At 50.7% G+C, this 18,160-nt stretch overlaps 8 protein-coding genes across 8 annotated transcripts; 4 read left to right on the forward strand and 4 right to left on the reverse strand.

The window, feature by feature from the left end:
- Nucleotides 1-38: 38 nt before the first annotated feature.
- On the reverse strand, nt 39-1,199 carry Aud_003349 (Zn(II)2Cys6 transcription factor domain-containing protein; the record flags this gene model as incomplete). The annotated part of the gene is made up of 2 exons (XM_043288302.1): nt 39-797; nt 852-1,199. The coding sequence occupies 2 exons, from the start codon at nt 1,197-1,199 to the stop codon at nt 39-41; spliced, it is 1,107 nt and encodes a 368-aa protein (XP_043144237.1).
- A 1,068-nt stretch (nt 1,200-2,267) lies between these two features.
- Nucleotides 2,268-3,233, reverse strand: Aud_003350 (hemolysin III family protein; the record flags this gene model as incomplete). The annotated part of the gene is made up of 1 exon (XM_043288303.1): nt 2,268-3,233. One exon carries the CDS (start codon nt 3,231-3,233, stop codon nt 2,268-2,270), a length of 966 nt encoding a protein of 321 aa, XP_043144238.1.
- Nucleotides 3,234-3,665: 432 nt separating this feature from the next.
- Nucleotides 3,666-4,708, forward strand: Aud_003351 (uncharacterized protein; the record flags this gene model as incomplete). Its single annotated transcript, XM_043288304.1, has 2 exons — nt 3,666-3,775; nt 3,856-4,708. 2 exons carry the CDS (start codon nt 3,666-3,668, stop codon nt 4,706-4,708), a joined length of 963 nt encoding a protein of 320 aa, XP_043144239.1.
- A 239-nt stretch (nt 4,709-4,947) lies between these two features.
- On the reverse strand, nt 4,948-6,462 carry Aud_003352 (uncharacterized protein; the record flags this gene model as incomplete). Its single annotated transcript, XM_043288305.1, has 4 exons — nt 4,948-5,142; nt 5,193-6,258; nt 6,313-6,361; nt 6,420-6,462. The coding sequence occupies 4 exons, from the start codon at nt 6,460-6,462 to the stop codon at nt 4,948-4,950; spliced, it is 1,353 nt and encodes a 450-aa protein (XP_043144240.1).
- Nucleotides 6,463-6,863: 401 nt separating this feature from the next.
- On the forward strand, nt 6,864-7,698 carry Aud_003353 (Tvp18 family protein; the record flags this gene model as incomplete). Its single annotated transcript, XM_043288306.1, has 4 exons — nt 6,864-6,900; nt 6,971-6,986; nt 7,244-7,339; nt 7,392-7,698. 4 exons carry the CDS (start codon nt 6,864-6,866, stop codon nt 7,696-7,698), a joined length of 456 nt encoding a protein of 151 aa, XP_043144241.1.
- Nucleotides 7,699-11,572: 3,874 nt separating this feature from the next.
- Aud_003354 (Aim21 family protein) lies at nt 11,573-14,389 on the forward strand (the record flags this gene model as incomplete). The annotated part of the gene is made up of 1 exon (XM_043288307.1): nt 11,573-14,389. The coding sequence occupies one exon, from the start codon at nt 11,573-11,575 to the stop codon at nt 14,387-14,389; it is 2,817 nt and encodes a 938-aa protein (XP_043144242.1).
- An 811-nt stretch (nt 14,390-15,200) lies between these two features.
- Nucleotides 15,201-16,253, reverse strand: Aud_003355 (transcription factor SUA7; the record flags this gene model as incomplete). Its single annotated transcript, XM_043288308.1, has 1 exon — nt 15,201-16,253. One exon carries the CDS (start codon nt 16,251-16,253, stop codon nt 15,201-15,203), a length of 1,053 nt encoding a protein of 350 aa, XP_043144243.1.
- Nucleotides 16,254-16,533: 280 nt separating this feature from the next.
- On the forward strand, nt 16,534-17,083 carry Aud_003356 (ATP synthase subunit H; the record flags this gene model as incomplete). Its single annotated transcript, XM_043288309.1, has 3 exons — nt 16,534-16,560; nt 16,628-16,709; nt 16,818-17,083. 3 exons carry the CDS (start codon nt 16,534-16,536, stop codon nt 17,081-17,083), a joined length of 375 nt encoding a protein of 124 aa, XP_043144244.1.
- Nucleotides 17,084-18,160: the final 1,077 nt, after the last annotated feature.

Below are 18,160 nucleotides of genomic sequence, written 5' to 3' on the forward strand. Positions count from 1 at the left end.
ACAGTCTTTCGTCAAGGTAGCTATGGGTGAATATATAATTAAGTACGACATACATCATTCCCTGATAAACAACGCAAAAAAGCTTCCACTGTTGCTTCATACCCCCGAATAATCTGACTGAGACAGCTTCCTCCGCGGTTCTCATCGTACAGCCCTTGCCCGAGATGACCGGAGGGCGACCCGAGGCAGACATCGATTGCTTCCTGCAGTACAGCAAACACCTCCTTGTACTGGACGAGTCGCGCACGGAGCAGGAAGCGACTGATCCACCAACTTTCCTCAGAACACACTTCATAATCACCATATCTCGTCTTCGCACCATCGACCTCCGCTGAATGCTGCGCCGCCAGCCCGTACGATATCCAGTAGTCAAATATTTGCAGTGTAGAGTCTACCGTAGAGATAGGCAACAGCAGGCTAGTGCTGTCCTTTGGACAATTTCTGCATTGCAGAAATCCTTGGCAGACGGACAGAGCTACCTTGACCCCCTGCAGAATCTGATCGAATCGCAGGTGGCCGGCGTTGGCCATCATGTCCCTGAGCTGGTTCAAGTGGAACACCACTGTTCCACCACATCCACATGTCGGTTGCGATGCATCGGGGATGTGGACTGCGAGGGGGCAGCTCGTTAGGCCTTTGGTGATGAACTCCTTTTGAAGAAAGGTCGGTGACATGGAGGCTTGCATATATACCGGATCTGCAGATGGCAGTGGCTCTTGGAAGGAAGAATACGCAAACGCGGAGGTGGAGGCGTCCGCCGTGAGGTCGGTGTCCTGGCTGCTAGGGCTCTCGAGGAACTGTGCAACGTTTGTTAGCAATCTATCCAACTGATTTACTGGACCGCAACACACGTTTTCCTCATTGCTCTGAAGCCCTCGGGACCTTTCACATATCGAGTGGCTGTGGTTGTCCATGACGGTGTCCGGGTTGTGCTTTCCCTTCAAAGCACGCAATATAGGCTTTTCGTCCGGCACTTGTCCCAGCTTCTTCAGCGTGGCTCTGTTCTTGCTGCCCTTGGGTTTTCCTGACCGATTGGCGAGTCGATATCGACAAGGCAGCCCGTGACGAAGACACCGGATGCAGGTACTCTTTCCGGAAAGATTGCATTTCACCTTTGATTGTCTGCAGTTCTCGCAAGCGGCCCGGAGTCGGGGTGTGTCTCCACTGTGGCCGGAAGGTTGATGGGATCCTGCATACATCTGTGCAGATTGGATCCAAAGGCAAGGCTTTTTGTCCGTCAGGGGATACTTATTTGACCTATTCCTGCCGGCTTATGAAACAATATCTCATGTGAGGAGACCCACGCCGGATAAGCGATCCAGGGTTGGCCAACCCTGACAAGCATCTAAAGCAACCTCGCCGATACGATAGGAAGGCAGAATACCCTTAGACGATGACTTTAACCAACCAAGCCCCTCTTATATAACTGGAATGCAGAACTTAGAGTCATTGTCCGTATCAGGATTCCCTAACCGACGGCAACCGCATACGAAGTCAGCCGCTGTGAAACCCAAATGCTCCATCTGATCCCCCACGCATAAGAGCGACCAACAATCGTCACCAGTCCTTACTGTAGTCCCACGAGCCCAGACTAAGCTGATCCCAAAGGGGCAGTTGCCGGATGACTTGGCTGCCACCTGATTTGCTAAGGGTGGGAGATTTTAAGCGGTGACCATTCTCACTTGGCAATGGCGGCCTGAAGAGGGCAGCCTCAATGCAACATCGTGGTAGACCCAGTGGCGTGATGATGAGACGATGGTAATTAAACTCTACCTAGCGAAGCCGCCGTCTGCTGAGCGGAGCCATTGGTGTCGTCAGTCACTGTGTCCAATGACTTTGCTGTCTTTCAGAGTGAGATGATCACCGAGATGCATGACAGCCATGCCATGTGAGCTGGAGATTTCTATGTACGACTCCCTATTCGTCTGTCCAGCTCGAGTGGCCGGGAAAGCAAGCGGTGAGCATGCCAAATCCATTCTTGATGGAAGCCAGGTGATGCTTCCAGAAACATCTTTTATGCTTGCAGCGCATTTTTTGAGTTTGCCAATTCACATCGTGGAAGAGCTCCCGCATGCCCCGACTGTCAGCAAGGGGTGAAGTTGGTTGGACAGAAACTCTCGTCGTCCACGAGAAGCCAACATCAGCACGCGTCACTTATCTCCTCTACTGATACGGTTAATGGCTACATATGTCAACCGAAAACATGTTGTTCAAGAGTGATGCATTTGCGCGTGTGATCCTATCAGATTTGATGGCGAATCAAAACGTCAATTGGACTCTAACGGACAGCTTCCTGCAATCCCACTATGTTGGTAGTCAAATGCTTTGAGTAAGCCAGTCAAATGAGCCACAGCAGCGCAGACCACTAGTATGTGGAAGATCTGGTGAGAACTTCCCAATATGTCGAACTTGCCCGGCCGCAGGCGTTCAGGAACTCGAGCTGCATAGATTGTAGCCCCCAAGATATAAAGGAACCCCTGAAGAAGAAGCCATCTGAGTCCAATCTGGCGTGTCATCTGGTCGATCCCGAACATTTGCAACCCGTGGATCACCGGAAACACCGCTGACAGACCCATGCCAACAAACATGGCTGCGCGGAAAGGCCGCCACTGAGGCGTCCGGAACTTGGGGAGAACCGAGACGATAACGCAGCCAAGACCAATAGTGCAGATCATCGTCCAGTACAGCCGTTGGAGGGCTGGAACGCAATAGAAGCCATAGTAGACGCTTGGCACGAAACTTCCCACAATAAGGCCTACGATACCGACATAGTCAAATGTATTTCCTATGCGAGCGACTAGCGGGGAGTGGTTGGAAATGGTATGATATGTTGCCGACATTCCCAAGCAAAAGGCAGCTCCTGCAAAGAAGCAACCAAAGGCAATGATATCGGCCCTTGTGGCAGTCTCATAGCGAGGAACAAGCTCTTGGTACAGTAAGTACGCAGCGGGAATAGACAGTAGTGACGGCAGAAGATGAGTATAGATGTTGACTGTTTCGTTGTGGAGGTACGTGAGAGACTGAAAGGACCCGAGAAACGAGAACGAGGCTGGTCGGTATCCCGTGTGGATGTGGTGATTATCACGTTGCCAATGCGGCAGGTCGTCCCAATGAAGAAGTTTCTTCACGACCTGCGGCGGCTTCTTGAGAACGGCAGCAGCTATAGCAGCAGACTGAGACGAACTCGATCCATTTTGATAGCTCTTAGCGGGACGACGTTGGCGAGCAGACATGTTTCTTCACATGCAGTAGAAGTATGCAAACAAGTATAGGAGCGGGTAGTGGAAAAAGCTTGCGTGGGTCAACACAAGTTTGTCACCACAAAGTACGAATTGAAGAACCACAAATCAGTTGAGAGGATGGCAAGTACGGATGAGTATTAAATTTCAAGACAGGAGCAGCTGTTGAAAGGTTTCTTATTTAAATAGACCGTTGGGAATCACTTAGAATTGTCCTGTTGGGGAAAACAGGAACCTCGGCGTCCCACTCAAAGCAAACAGGCAAAACCAAGCAAACAAATCAAACAGGCGGTCAGCCCAGTGGAGTAATACCTTCCACGAGTTGACGATCCATGATCATAACGGACAGACGACAGCGATAAAGCTGTTATCTCCCCTCATGACGCAATTCACCATCCCGCTCTTCACTACGGCACATTGCCAGCCATGGCGGGTCCGGCAGCACGTTCGGCTCGATTCTCCGAAAGCCGCTTGAAGCCTCTGAAGGACAGGGATCCTCTTGAGGTGGTGGGATTTGTGTCCAAAGGTGATCGGCTGTATGTGATCATTAAGTCCAATGAGGAGATCGGAAGGACACGTCGGGTGGGAAGTTGTTCATTGAGCTGATCCCTCGCAGGCTCCTAGATCACAAGGAACAAAAGAAATACTTCGAGCGCATCAAAAATCGATGGATGGAGTTTTGTGCTCGGCATGCCGGAAATCTGATTGAGGCTTTCGCATCCCTTCCTATCAGTGCTTCCGCAGACGCGACAAGAAACCCACCGGCGTCTCGCCTCCAGCTGCCTGGCAACAAGACCGGACAGACTGGTCCTCCGCCGGCTACGGAATTATCCACTCTTCTGTTGTCTCTCCGCAAGCTCCGGGAAGCCGTGCTAGCCACCGCGTCCTCTGTGCCCGTGTCTTTCCAGCAGCAGGTCCATGTATTTTCGGTTACAGTTTCCATCCGCGCTCAGCATCCACCTTCATATTTCCCATCTCTCCGTTATCTTCTTGAAACATTACATTCACCCTCTCACCCTTTACCCGACTCGGAGCTGAAAGACATCATATCATATTTGATCCTCGACTATGCGTGCCGGCAGCGGGACATGATTTCTGCCTTCGAGCTGCGTGCACGCGCGCGTACTCAATACGCCTTTAAGTCAGACGTAGTTGACCGTGTTTTGGCGGCGCTGATGCATGACAATTGGATTGCCTTTTGGCAGGTCCGAAACGAGGTGGATTCACCTACGCGGGCTGTGATCAACTGGGCTGAGGACCGTGTCCGGAGGCATGCGCTGAAAGCCGTCGGCAGTGCTTATCTCAACGTCAACGTGAGTTGGATTGTCCAAGGCTGTACAGGAGATGGGAGACAGTGGACTTGGGAGAAATTGGTGGAGAAAGAAGGCTTGGGTTGGCAGCTTGAAGGTGACAAGGTAGTCATTCGGAAACCTAAACCCAGAGTGGCACCAGTCAAGAACAACGCGTGACAAGGCGTTGGTTCATTGATTCATTCATAACGATTGTTCCCACGCCCCGGTGTCAAAGTGAGCATTTGAGGCATTGCACGGCCATGGCGTTTGTTTGGGGTTGGCATGAGACAGCATGAGCGTCAGATGTCTCATTGGATCAGTCATCATTAGAAGGTTAGACCATTAGATAGCGTTCGAGAGGAATGGTGTTCTAGTATCCCTCCTAGTGCAGGACATCAATGGTAGGTCCTTCAATCTCACAACTTGAAATCCGCACTTGGCCGATCAAGATTGAGGTCCCCTGAGATGGGCTGCTTGGCAACAGACTCGGCAAGACTGGTCTTGAGAATACCAGCTTTGTCGGAGCAAAGCTCGTAGACTGTGGACAGATTAAATACCAAGCTGCCAAACGAATGGTTAGCAGCAACCAACGACTCCAGAATTTGACGAGCCTGTGAGTAAGCGTCAGCTTTATATATCGGACCGCAATGTATCGACTTACCTCATTCAGCTGTCCTGTATATAATAAACAGACCGCCAGATTCTGGGAGATCAGGGCTTTATCATTGTTCTCTTCGCCATTCTCGAGAAGCGCCCTCCATTCGGCCACTGCATCGGTGTACTGGCCTTCCGCCATGCTGAGGAGCGGTCTAAGGATACTCTCGTTGGGCGTGCCTGCTTCCTCGTACACTTTCTTTGCAGCGTCAATGTCGCCAATCATCAAGAAGAGAAGCACTTTTCTTGACTTGTTTATTGCGGCTTCCGAGTCTGATATTTTCAGGCTGTGCAGTGACCTCCTTGCGGCATCAAAATCCCCCATTTCGATCAAGGCATTCACGCTTCTGATCCCGAGATCAGCCAATCTATCCCTCCAGATTTCTCGCTCCGATTGCGTAGAGTCCGTTCGCATGATTTCCCTTCGTGCCTCGAGGCCAAGTTCGTACAGGCCGCCAATGCCTCGGCGAGAATCACCAAACCCGATGCTCTGGAGCCTCACTGCTAGAACTCGCAGTGGCCATGGTACGATATGACGGGCATGAACTGACGGTTTCTGAGGGGTTTCTTTCGCGGACGCGTCTAGGTTGAAGTCAACGTAATAAAAGGCCGAAGTCAAGTCTTCAAGGGCCTTTGATTCTTGCGCCGCTAGAATAGCATTTCCAGACAGTTCGAGGCATGCTAGTCGTGTATAGAAAAGTCCAAAGATCAGCTTGGTATCAGTTGGTGAGAGAGAACGAGAAGTCAGGATGGTTCCGCATAGATAAGCGGCAAGTAGGAAGCGGCCCTCAGCCAACAATTTCTCAACTTTGCCCAAGGATGAGCTCAGTAGTTCATCAGGGGCTGGCGTGACGAACTCCGAGCGCAGTGGATGTGGAATATCAATCTGTGACAGGGAATGATAGACGTCGTAACGAAGGAGATACGACAAGTCTTTCTCCATGCCCGGTGGTAGCTCATTTGGCGCCAGTGGGTCTAATGCCGTAAGAGTGTGGCCCGAGTACATCCCAGTCTGAGCTGCATCTTGTACAAAAGAAGCAGACGATTCATTGACATCGGCTGAGCCGAGAGGGCTACTACCTCGTCAGCATATCCTCGTGGCTGCGGGAGATCAGAATGCAGCTCACTCGTTGAATTCATCTAAAGGCCCTCTTGTCGAGCTACGAGGTCTTGAAGCTGAGAGAAACAAATATCAGCTTAAGGAGTAGATATCGAGCTTCTATGTTGTCCTTACATCTGGAGACAGCCCGGCTATGCTTGGAGTCGACGGGCTCCATTGCTGTAGATATAGCGAGCTTAAAAACACCGTCGTGAGCCTACACAGAGTTCCGATGTCCAGCACACGTTCTCTATGGGGCTCTTCTGCGAAGATTGAGATAACTGACGTTGGTTGGATGGGGTTATGCACGTCGAATACCTCTCGACCTAGCCTACCCAGTTTTGCCGAGGGCGGTGAATGGGATCGACCCGATCTGGCAACCTGGCTTATACCCGCACCTGTCAATCGCATCTGCTCAGCCACAGTTTATTGTTGAGCATCAACAATCAACCTATTCAAACGTTTCTCCCTGTCTTCATCCCACACACGAACTCCGTCTTCGAATCATCTCAGTGAAACAATCCTACTGTATACAGACATACTTGTTTTCCCTTCAAATATACACTTATATCATCCACCATGACATTGGCAGAGGAATTCCGCTCGAGAAACTTCAGTATGTGACCGTCGTTTACGTTCGAGAGGCAAGAAAGATCCAGATTGCTAATCATCTAATTCGTGTGTAGGTATCTACGGACAATGGTTTGCTACCCATCCTTTACTTCTCCCTCCATTCTCCTTGGATCCTTATCGATGTTGAGCGCGGCCCCAAACAACATGTCAGGAAGAAATGGCGGTTGCCTGAATCTACCATCAGGCCTCCTCACACTGGTCGGCTTGAGTTTGCCACAGCTCTTTCCAAGGGTTCACGGCATGGAATTTCGAATCTCTAGCGACGATAGTTTATCGCGAATTGTCACCGTTCTGGTTTGGAAGCCTGCTGACTTGATCTTGGATAGGACGGGTGTGCTGTGCATCATCCTCTGCATCGCCCTCGGAATCGCAAATATATTCTCCTTTGCTGTTTTGCGCATCATCTTCAGCGTACTATGCCTGTAAGCCAGTCCTACTAAGAAACGCTCTGGACAGTGGAGCTGACGATCACAGTGTCTCGGGCCTGATCCTCATCTTCATCGAAGTTCCTTTCTTGCTAAGAATCTGCCCTACCTCCTCCAAGTTCGATGCCTTCATTCGGCGCTTCACCACCAACTGGATGCGCGCTGCGATGTACGCCATCATGAGTGTCATTCAATGGCTTAGTCTTCTCCCTGGCTCCGGTGCATCCAGTTTGATTGTCGCGGCCGTCTTCTTGCTGATCGCTGCCATATTCTATGCTTTGGCGGGCTTGAAAAGCCAAGAATTCGTGGGCAGCAAGACTCTTGGTGGGCAGGGACTTGTCCAGATGATCGTTTGACGAAGATATTCAACCAAGTCGTTTCTCGGAGTATAGGGTACCTACCCGGGACTCCCTGAACCGCATTGGATACACACCAGAGCAGAAGGAGAGAGGAAGAAAAGAAAAAGGGATCACAACTATCATTCCCGCAGTGTATGCGCCATGATTATGACTGCCTGAAAAGGCCTGTACTTTTATCTCATGTTGGATTGGCGGATGCCGTTTCGTCTGAGGTTGGGAACGTCGAAGGAGCGAATGCCCATTTCATACTCGTTTTTTCTGCATTGATTGAATTTGCAAGTGTCTTTACTGTTGCGCAGATTTTCATCCTCGGCCGTGGCTCGAAAGTCTGCGAGTTATATCGCGTGTGCAAGTATACCACTTAATACCCTGTTAGCATCCTGGTGATGAATGAATTACTTTAGAGAGGAGAATATATCCAATCCTGCAACGGTTTCTGAGAAAAAATAGTATCAACTTACACTACAAGAGCCAATATCTGCGTGATAAATTTGCTCCTATGAACCACTGTTATACCCATGGGAAAGTCAAACCGCAGGCCAGCTTATATTTTTCTGTTACTGAGATGTCAGTCTCACTAACAACCTTGGAAGGGAGCATATCACAAGAACCTTTCTCTAATTGCTCCCTTTCACTGAGGCAGGAACCATAACGAAGTATCTCTTGCTAACCAGGAATATGATTACTGTTCAATTTGGTCTCTATTACAGGCTTCTGTGCTCGTGTCCGTGTCCGTGCCCTGACCTGCATGGGCCTAGGTAAATGGCCTGGTAAATCTGCCATACACCACACAAACACACATCACTTTTCCTTTGAATATCGTTATCTACTACTCCGTACCTAGCTAGAACATTATAACTAGGCAGGCTGTTAATGATGCCGATCGACTGTACTAGAAAACCCGCTTTACGTCATTCACCCCTCCACCAGAGGAGAAGTCTTTACCCCGCGTTTTGAGGACCACTAACTGGGAAGTTATGAGCTGGAATTGAAGACAATATGGTGATTCCGGTCGTACTCTTACTGCGGATACGGAGTATCCTATGCTCGAGGAGGTCGAAAATGAAACTCGGGTGTGTATGAAGATTAATGTATTCCTATTGGAGGTCTTCACAAGCACAGGACAGACGCTCAGTGCCTCGACTGTGCTCTGTAAGATGTCAATGTCCGTGTTGATGCATTTGCCAAGTGGCCGGCCCATTCCTCGTGTTCTAATCAGAGGAAATCTAATGCTTGCATGCTTGTTTGCCAGACTGCGTTAGTCTGTTAGACTTGAGTTTTAGCTGTGATCATAGGGCGCAGAGAATCAGGATTTGCGCCCCAATGAAAGACTTGACAATCCTTTCAGTGCAATGAAAGAAGTACACATGAGGTGCCTGGGATACTAGAATTTCAATCAGTCCCGTAGATAGGTAGAGGCCTAGAATCGTCTATGGACATCCATGAACAAGAAGATTGCAATGATGTGATCTCCATCTGATCTCTCTCTACCCTTGGTGGTCAGCCACTGCACCCCAGTACTTGTGTAATCTGATTACCCTTAAAGGAGGTCCACACTGTGTGGCGGTTATCGTCGTTGCTCTCTGTTTGTTATGTCAGTGCTGAGATTGGCTGGGAGTGGATCCGTTGCAGGCATTGGGCCCACAAGCTGAGAGGCCAATGATTCAAACTCAAAGGGCCAGAAATAGGAACAAGCATAAATAACTCGGGTTTGGAGGTTACCATTTGAGTAAAGACAACATGGACTGGTCAGTCGGTTGATATAGAATACTAAGAATCGTCCAAATCGTCCATTCATTCACTCAAAACCGACAGGTGGTATCATGAATGGCCATCAGGACAAAGATGCTGATGCATGATGCAATCCTACTATGGAGTGCTTAAATTCTGAGATGCTCACCGCCTCGGCAGCAACAGCCATACAGACTTTAAAGAGAGCGCATGCTTTCATACTATTAGGGCCAGCTAGGCACACCGTATATCTGTTGTCAATGAGACCAGCTCTGTTGCCAGAGCAGAAGATATTGATGTTTTCAGGCTAATGCAGTCACTGCCTACGGCTCATTATTATCATTGTCTAGAACTAGAGTACGCACAGCCACAAGAGAAGGATTCTATTGTTTCATTCAATGAGTGTGAACGGTCAGGTGAGCCCCACTGGGTAAGGTACCTTGTAACTTCGTAAGGATACATGTACCCGTACTGACGACTATGGTTTTTCGGCCATGGTCTAGTCCGACCCACAGCTGCTTTATCGCTTTTCTGGGGTCAGGAGACAGAGGGATTTTTCTTGAATAGTAAAGAGAAAGGAGGTGACAAACAGATTAGCCTTCCAATGTGACTTTCTATCTATGGGTGGTTTACCCATAATAGACTCGCTAGATCAGGTCTTCTGGTCCTCAGATAGAGTCCATGAGAATGCTCAATTTTATGGTCTGAAGATGCAAGAATTGTATTTGATAGAATCCACCCATGTAGATATCGAGCAATGTTAAAATGCCTCAGATTAACAAGATATGGTGATACCGCTTATTATGCAGCTACTGCATCGGTATATCCCTCACGCCGGATTGTTGAATATGATTGGCACAAAAGTCACTCCAGAGACCTGAGGCATTTACTCCCGCTGTATCAACCCAACTTACGGAGTACTACTTACTTGTACCCTGTACCTGGCAAAATTCCAGGTACGGAGTCCTTGACCACATAGATTCCACATGTTCTTTATCCTACATAGCTAAATGTATGTAAAGGATTAGAAGAGATCTCAGTCCAATTCTTGGGTGGCAGATAGAAAATTTACAAGGTGCCCAACAGTGTCCACCCATTGAGAATCATCATCATTGAAAAAAACCAAAAAAAGGAAGATCAGAGAAGGGAGGTCCACTAACCCTTAAATGGAAAGCAAATGAGCCTGAGGTACCCGCCCGCAATTGCAACGAACGACTTTTGAGTGGTTTACAGCCCACGTTCTGTTACCAGACTGTTTTGTAACAGTGTTGTACCACAAGGGCCAGACACAGCGGGGGCCCAGCGTTTTGATGCCGTCAGAGAACGTCACGCGACGGGGCGGTGGGCCATGGCAGGAAGAAAGCGGTTAGGCTGGATTTACGGCCACTCTGCCATGCAAAAAGTCATACATCATCTGCCTGCTACTATGTGCCTCTAGTACTCCTGCTGCTGCTTCTTTTCTCTCCACCATCATCACCACATCTCCTCCTATCCGAATTCTCTGCATTCACTCTCCTTACACTCCCATCTACCCATCAAATAATCTCTGAAGCCGTCTGCTCGCCAATTGTTCTGTTTCCTTCCATTCGCTCATCTTCCAAAAGCTTGAGCCGGTTTAGCAATCAGTTCTTGGAATTGGTCCACAATCGGTAAGCAAATGATGCTGCATGATGTTATCAGTCCCCTCTATATTCCCTGCTATGGCTGCCTATTTTGCTCTGGTTCATCGGGGAACGTTGGGATCTCTATGTGGGCTTGCACATGGCAAAGCCAAGAGCGTTATCAGCTCAGCGGCCTGCTAGATCTGTCTTATCTCAAGCCTGTGACTCCTACTACTGGAGTCTCCCCTTTTCAATGGCGCCTACCCATTGAACATCCCATGGATTTGTCTCAATGGCCCTAGAGCAACCAAGCACATTGGGAACCGTTGATGCAATCCACCATCCACTCAATCTCCGTCTTGCAGCCCAAGGTGCGGGGAAGTTCTTTAGCTAGCACAGCTGCCCGCTATCATCTGTTCTCCTGAAGCCTGACGCCTTCAAGTTTCAACCCCAGCACTTGATCAAACCTTAGCTAACATCAGGTCTGAAGCTCTACTTTCTAGCATTAATTTGAGGTTCTTCATATCCCTACGAGAATCATGGCGACACAAGCAGCCCCCGTCATTCCTCCTCGACCATCGAGGTCTCCTCAGTCGAGTCTTGACCCCAAGTCGATATCAGACGTGCCAAAGATCCCTCCTCGTCCCAATAGACGCGTTGAACGCTCCGTGTCTCCTCTTCGGGACAGCTATGCTCCTTCTCCATTGAACGAACCTCCGAACGCTGCGGGATTGACTCGTTCCGTGTCCAACGACCTTCCACAGCGACCCCCAAGTGTGACGATACCGTCACTTGGAGAAGAGGGTATCGAATACCAGAACCTAGACATTGGCAATGTGTCAGATGGCCATCACCAAATTGGTACTCCGGCGGAGACCAGGAATGTGGGCAGTGATCTCAAGATCCATGCGCCCCGACCATCATTGCCCAGTTCGAGCGCCAAGGCGAAGGTGCAGGCTGTCACTCGTACAGATTCGCGTCAGGCCGCTGCTGCAGGTCTCGGTCTGTCTAGATCGCCGGCGCCTGATGACCATCACGAGCGCTCTAGTCGCTCGCTTCACTCCAGAGCAAGTGGCTCGCGCGCAGACTCTTCCACCGCATCCTCTGATCGTCGACGCTCTCTCCAACTTACCGCTGACGAGCACGGAATTCCTGAAATTGGTCAGAGAGTTCCCATGTATCCCAATGCCGGTGATGTGCAAGCACCGTCTCCAAGCCCCTATCAGTTGGAGCACGGAGGTCAACGCCAGGGACGCCACCATCACCGAACTCGCAGCGGCCGTGAGGCCTCCTTACCCCCTGGAAGCTATGGACTCCATGGACATGGTGTGCCTGCCACCGACAAGTTTGAGAAGGCTTGGTATGAAAAGCATCCCGACGAGTACGTCAAGGTCGAACACGGGCAATATGGCCCTGGCGTCGGGACTCCCCGCCCGGATTGGGCACTAAGCAGCGATGATCTCAACAAGATCGTCCGTAGCTCTGCTGTGACCGGCTCTGGTCTTGGTACCTCCCCCAATGTTGCGGGTACTCCAGATGAGGAGGTCGGTTATATTGCCACGGATGAATACACCCACCGTATGGCGACGCCGGCTCCCGAATCGCGACGCAGCTCGCGCCTAATCGGCGAGTCCCACCTGCGTAACGCGGACGTCCCCGCTGCAGAGGCTGGCGTTGAGCGAGAGGGGGGCAAGTCTGAAGACGCTGGTGTTATCCATGTCGATGACCCATACCACCCGCTTCATCATCCGGATGGTTTCGCACCAACCCCAGCCCCTGAAGAACAATCCCGTGAAGCGGGCGTGGGTCTTGAAGATGAAGATGAACCTATTCTGGCTGCCGATGAAGTCCGCCCAGAATCGGCTTTTCAACATCCTGCCATCTCTCCCGCGTTCGATAGACGGGTTAGCGACTATGATGGCAGGAGTCGCACTCCTAGCGTTAACCACAGTCGCTCAAATAGTCGCTCTGCTACTCACCAGGGTGGCATGCCCGCTCTCGTGAGATACAACTCGCGCGACGAACGTGAAGAGACACACACGCCTCTTGATGACGTGGAGGAGTACGAACCGCTCTTCCCCGAGGATGATAAGGACAAGAAGCCCATTTCCGCTACGGACCGCTTCAAGCAGCGCCCTGAAATGCTCAAGCACCGATTTCCAAGCGAAGATATCTGGGAAGATTCTCCCAACAGTTTGCAGCTTCATACCACCGTTTCCACACCGGACATTCCTAAGCACGAGGCGTTTGAGACGCCGGAACAGGAGTCGTTCCGCCGCAGTCACGCTCCTCACCTTGACCCTCACCAGGTCGCAGAACACATCCTTGAGTCCGAAGAATCAAAAGAAAAGACTCAACCGCGCCCTGAGATTTGTAAACAGCGGTTCCCCAGTCGAGACATCTGGGAAGATGTACCTGAGAGCCAGAGACTCGTGACGACAATCGAGCCCTCGGAGGAGAGTGAGGTGAAGAGTCCCGATGTACCATCGAAACCCGCTATCCCATCTCGCCCTCCGAAGCTTTCACAACAGGCTCCTGCAGTAGATGCCTCCTTGAAGCCAGCAACCTCTCCAACAGAAAAACGACAGCCGCCCAGCCTTCCGGATAGACCCAAGCCACAGATTCCTGTTCGACCAGCCAAGCCTATTAGCCGTGGAGCCGGAGAGGAAGCTCCAGCCAAAGAAAAACCAGCCGTGCCCGTTCGGCCCAACGGAAGCAAGATTGCTGCACTTAAAGCAGGGTTCTTGTCAGATCTAAATTCGCGTCTGCAGCTGGGTCCCCAAGCGCCAAAGCCCCAAGAGAAGAAGGAGGAGGAAGCTCCGGCAGAAAAGGCACCACTGAGTGACGCTCGCAAGGGTAGAGCTCGTGGTCCTTCCCGGCGAAAGCCAGCTTCCGAGAACGTTAGCACAAGGCTACCGACTATTCCCGAAATCAAGATCACCGAGACTTGGAATGTTTGGCAAGTTGGTGAGGATGGCAACCTGACCGTCGAAACCGGAGTTAAGGCCAACCAGCCTGAGCCGGCTGCACCTGAAATCTCGACTTCGAAGGACACCATGGCCCCAGCTTTGTCAAAGAACATTGCCGGCGAATCCACTGATCCTTCCTCGATGGCGGCGGCCAAGGAATCTGCACCCAAGGCAGCTGAGACGATACCAAGCACCGATGGGGAGGCTGCGGCTGTGTCTGCTGCGCAACCCTCGAAGCCGGACGAGGTACAGCAAACGTCTTCAGATGCACAGTCTGGAATCAAACCTAGTACATCGCCTCCGGTAGATGACACCATTGAAGCCATGGCTGCTACTGCTGACGGGAAAAAGGCGTCGGAAGGCTCTGTGCTTGCTGAGGAGCAGTGAAAACACTTGCTTTCGTTTTTTTTTTTTTTTTTGGTCAATTGAATCTTCTTCTTTATGACCTTTTTGATATCATCGTTCTTTAGTCAGTTTGAGACAGCAGCAAAATGAGTTTCGTCTAGCATTCATGTAGACTCCTTCCGCCCTGGAATGCTCATGATGTTGGTCATTGACCAGGATCCGATCATGAGTGGATGATACCTTCATTTTACAATTAGGAATAGTGCTAGTACTACTGGCATGTAACAACAATAAACGCCGTTGCAGGTAGCTGGAGACTTGAATCTGTATTATTCTGGCCTAGCTGTGGAGACATAGTGACAGAAACTTGTAATTTAGACGAATTTGCCCTTAAAACTCGTCAATGCTGCTGCGCCGCAAAATTCTCAGATCCTCGTCCTGAATTGCTTCGACTCGGAATGCCGAGACTACTACATTTTCAATTTGGAAGTTAGGAAGATTCACATGCATGGAAGCAAACAGCAAAAGCATCCGGTGGCTGCGAATTATGCGCATGGCCGGTTTAGCAATCTGAACAGCGCTCGCTAAAAAACGAAGCATGTGGAATTTCCAGATGATGCGAATATTTTTTTCTGGCTCGGTATGACCTGAAATCTCTTTGAAAATGCAAGTTAATAAACGAGCCGAACAAGCTGTTTCTTTATGTTCAGTGCGGGGGGGTATCATGAGATATTGATAGATGACAACACGCGAAAGCTAACGATTGGACAAGTGTTTACGCTTCTCGCTAGGTAGCAACGCATGGGGTTTGAATTCTTAGAGAACTCGGAAAAGAGAAGAAGCCTGTAGCCGTTCAGCTAGCAGGCAGGTTCTTCATGTCGCCCTTTCCGTCCTTGATCCACTCGGGGTCGATCAGGCGCTCGCGTTCAGCGTAGAGTTGCTTGTACGCGCCGCGAATGGTACCGTCGCTGACGTGTGCAACCTGGGAGATCTCCTTGGCGGATTTGCCGTGGCCCATAAGATAAGAAGCCATGTAGATGCAAGCCGCGACGATCGACAGAGGCGACCGTCCAGCGAGGTCTCCCATAGTCGTCACACGATCGGAAAGAGCAGAGGATACACTCGTAACTTGGTACGGTAGATCCAAGAGGTTGCAGAAACGGTTGCAGAGATCGCTGGGCTTGGTTGAAGTTGTCGCGGTGTAGGTGTCGTTCGGGTCTGGGACACCACCACTGGACACAACGGCGTTGATCCGTTCCAGGTTCTGAGCCGTGAAGAACTTTTCAAGAGCCTTGTAGATTCGACCAATCTCCTTCCGGGTGACCTTGGTGACCGCAAAGATTTCGGTGAAAGTCCGAGGGACTTTGCACTGGCGGCAAGCAATAAAGATGCAGCCGGCGATGATGACTTCCTGCGACTTTCCCTTGAACGCCTTGGCATCGTCCACGATCTTGAAAAGATATTTGGCCGTATCCGCGACGTTCTTCTGAATGTTGAAACCATCGCACAGCGCCCCGATTTCCTTGTAGGCGGCCAACAGAGCCTTGTTCGCCTTCTCGCTCGACTGCTTGTTCTGTGCCCGGTACAGTTCTCGCGCGCGACCAGAGCCTCCGCTGGCGATCTGGGTCTCAAGCTGGTCACCGTTCAACAGAGGGTTTGTGGCATCTCCGACACGCGAGGGGTCGTCGTTATTCTGGTCATCGTTGGAGAACGTACGCCATTCAGAGTGCATGTCGATCTCTCGGTCAGCAAGCACCAGACCACAAGAGCCGCAGACTGTCTCATGTGAGTCAGGAAACTCGAGGTTGGGCGGGACCTCCCTGCACTCGGGACAGATGACATGGGCCGAGAGGTTCTTCCTCCACTGGCCCATATCAGGACGGGCAGAGGTAGAAACACTAGCCATTTTCACTTTGTCCCGATTGACTGCAATCTGTTGAATCGAGTCAAAAGGGGTGAGCCGAGAGATGAGAGAGAGGTGGAGAGGCAAAGGTGAAGTCAAGAAGTGTTGCCGCCGCCGACTGGAGTGGTTAGTAAGAGCCGCATGGTTGCTGAGTCAGCCGCCAAGCCGAAGTGTCCCGAAGAATCCATCGAACGTTCAACGTCGGCTTCACGGACCAAAGCCATATTATTCTTCGCAAGAAACCCCATCCCCAGGTTCTCCCCTCATTCATCACCCCGCCGCGATGATGTCTCAGACTCTCAGAGCTTCGGTAAATCCGTCCCATCTGTAGGAGAATGTTTTTAGGAAAATAAGGTTGCTAATTGCTCTCTGATTAGCGCTCCCTGCTCGCCCGCGTCTCTCGGCAACAGGTTTCTTCTGTTACCCGCCGCTCCTTCCTGACCTCCGCTGTCCGTCAGGGTATGTCCCGATCGATTATCCCCTTGGTCTATTCTATGTGAACAAATGAGGGCAATTCTTGTATATGATGGAGTTTGTGGACTGTCTAACATCGGATACTCGTTCTAGCCGACCCCGTTCAGGAGCTCTACCTGCGCCAACTTCAGGCCTACAAGCCCACCCCCATCAAGCCCGGCGACGCTGAGGCCCACGTCCAGAAGTTCTCTGCTCCTGCTGTGCCCCAGTCCCCCGAGGAGGCCAACCTTGCCAATGAGTTGAAGGCCTACGAGAGCCAGGATGTTGAGGTTGAGGGCCAGGCCGCCGCCGGTGAGGCCGCTCCTGTTGAAGAGAGCTGGTTTGAGGAGGAGCCTGAGGAGGAGACCGCTCACCACTAGGTTTATTGCTTTCTGGCAAAGTCTGAGAAATCAGGGCTGATGGGCAATGGGATGGGAACAAGAGAAAACCTTCCATTGATGAGTCCTGAGGAAATCTTGTAAATTAAACCTACTTCGGATCATATGAACCTGTTTCTTCCTTTCTTCTACTGTTGCAAGCAAATATGCGCAGGGATCTTTCCCTGGGGCAATGATGTGATAGTGTGGTTGTAGTGTGCTCGGAGAAGGCATGTTTTAGGAGAACAGGCTATTTCGACTGACCTGACCGACTCTCACCTTGTGGTTTCAGGCTCAAGATAACGCTCATATATGCGCTTGAGGTTGCTTGATTCCATCTTGCTCACCGCTGTATTACTGAGTGTTCTGCGGGCGCGGTATTCATGGCCCCAAAATTGCCAAAACTCCTTCAGGAACTGAATGGCCGCTTATGAATCTTGTCTTTAATTCTGTTTCCGCACCTGTACTGAGTCTAATTGCTGGACGAGCAGATGGAAGCAAAGAATCAAAGCCATCTACCCTTAGCTACAGGAGAAGTTCGTAGCCAGATTCCCTTCCAAGGACGTACTGAGCTATCGAAAAAGACATGCAGGGCGATTCGTAATACAGACAGCATAACGTGTCCGTTGCCGTCGTTCAATGCAAGAGTATGTACTCTGATTACCTCTTTTGGCTCTTGCCTCCCACGCAGGGGGGTCAAAATGCCTACGCCGCTCCGCCGATAATCTCGAGTATTGATGTCCAGGCGCATGGCGACATATGACAGCTCCAGAAAGTATAAAATTTGGACGTCTGGAAATATCAGACCGCCAGATCTTGTCCTCCGGAGAAGAATCTCGAGTTCGCTCGGTTTCGCTGGCTTGGCTTGGTGCTGTCTTGAAGGCCGCAAGTCGGTCTTCCAGTCCTTCTAGATCGGTGCTAAGCGAGAGGTTATCGATGCTACGTTGCGCCATGGTGGATCCTGCATTGTCAATAGATGGACGATCCTAGAAGCTACGTAAAAGAGTTTAGGATGTAGCATTACGTGCAGCGATCGATTTCAATCCCTCCTGGGGCGATGGTACACGGACAGAGAGAAGG

The sequence above is a fragment of the Aspergillus udagawae genome (genome assembly GCF_001078395.1).
Source record: "Aspergillus udagawae IFM 46973 DNA, scaffold_2, whole genome shotgun sequence".
NCBI lineage: Eukaryota > Fungi > Ascomycota > Eurotiomycetes > Eurotiales > Aspergillaceae > Aspergillus > Aspergillus udagawae.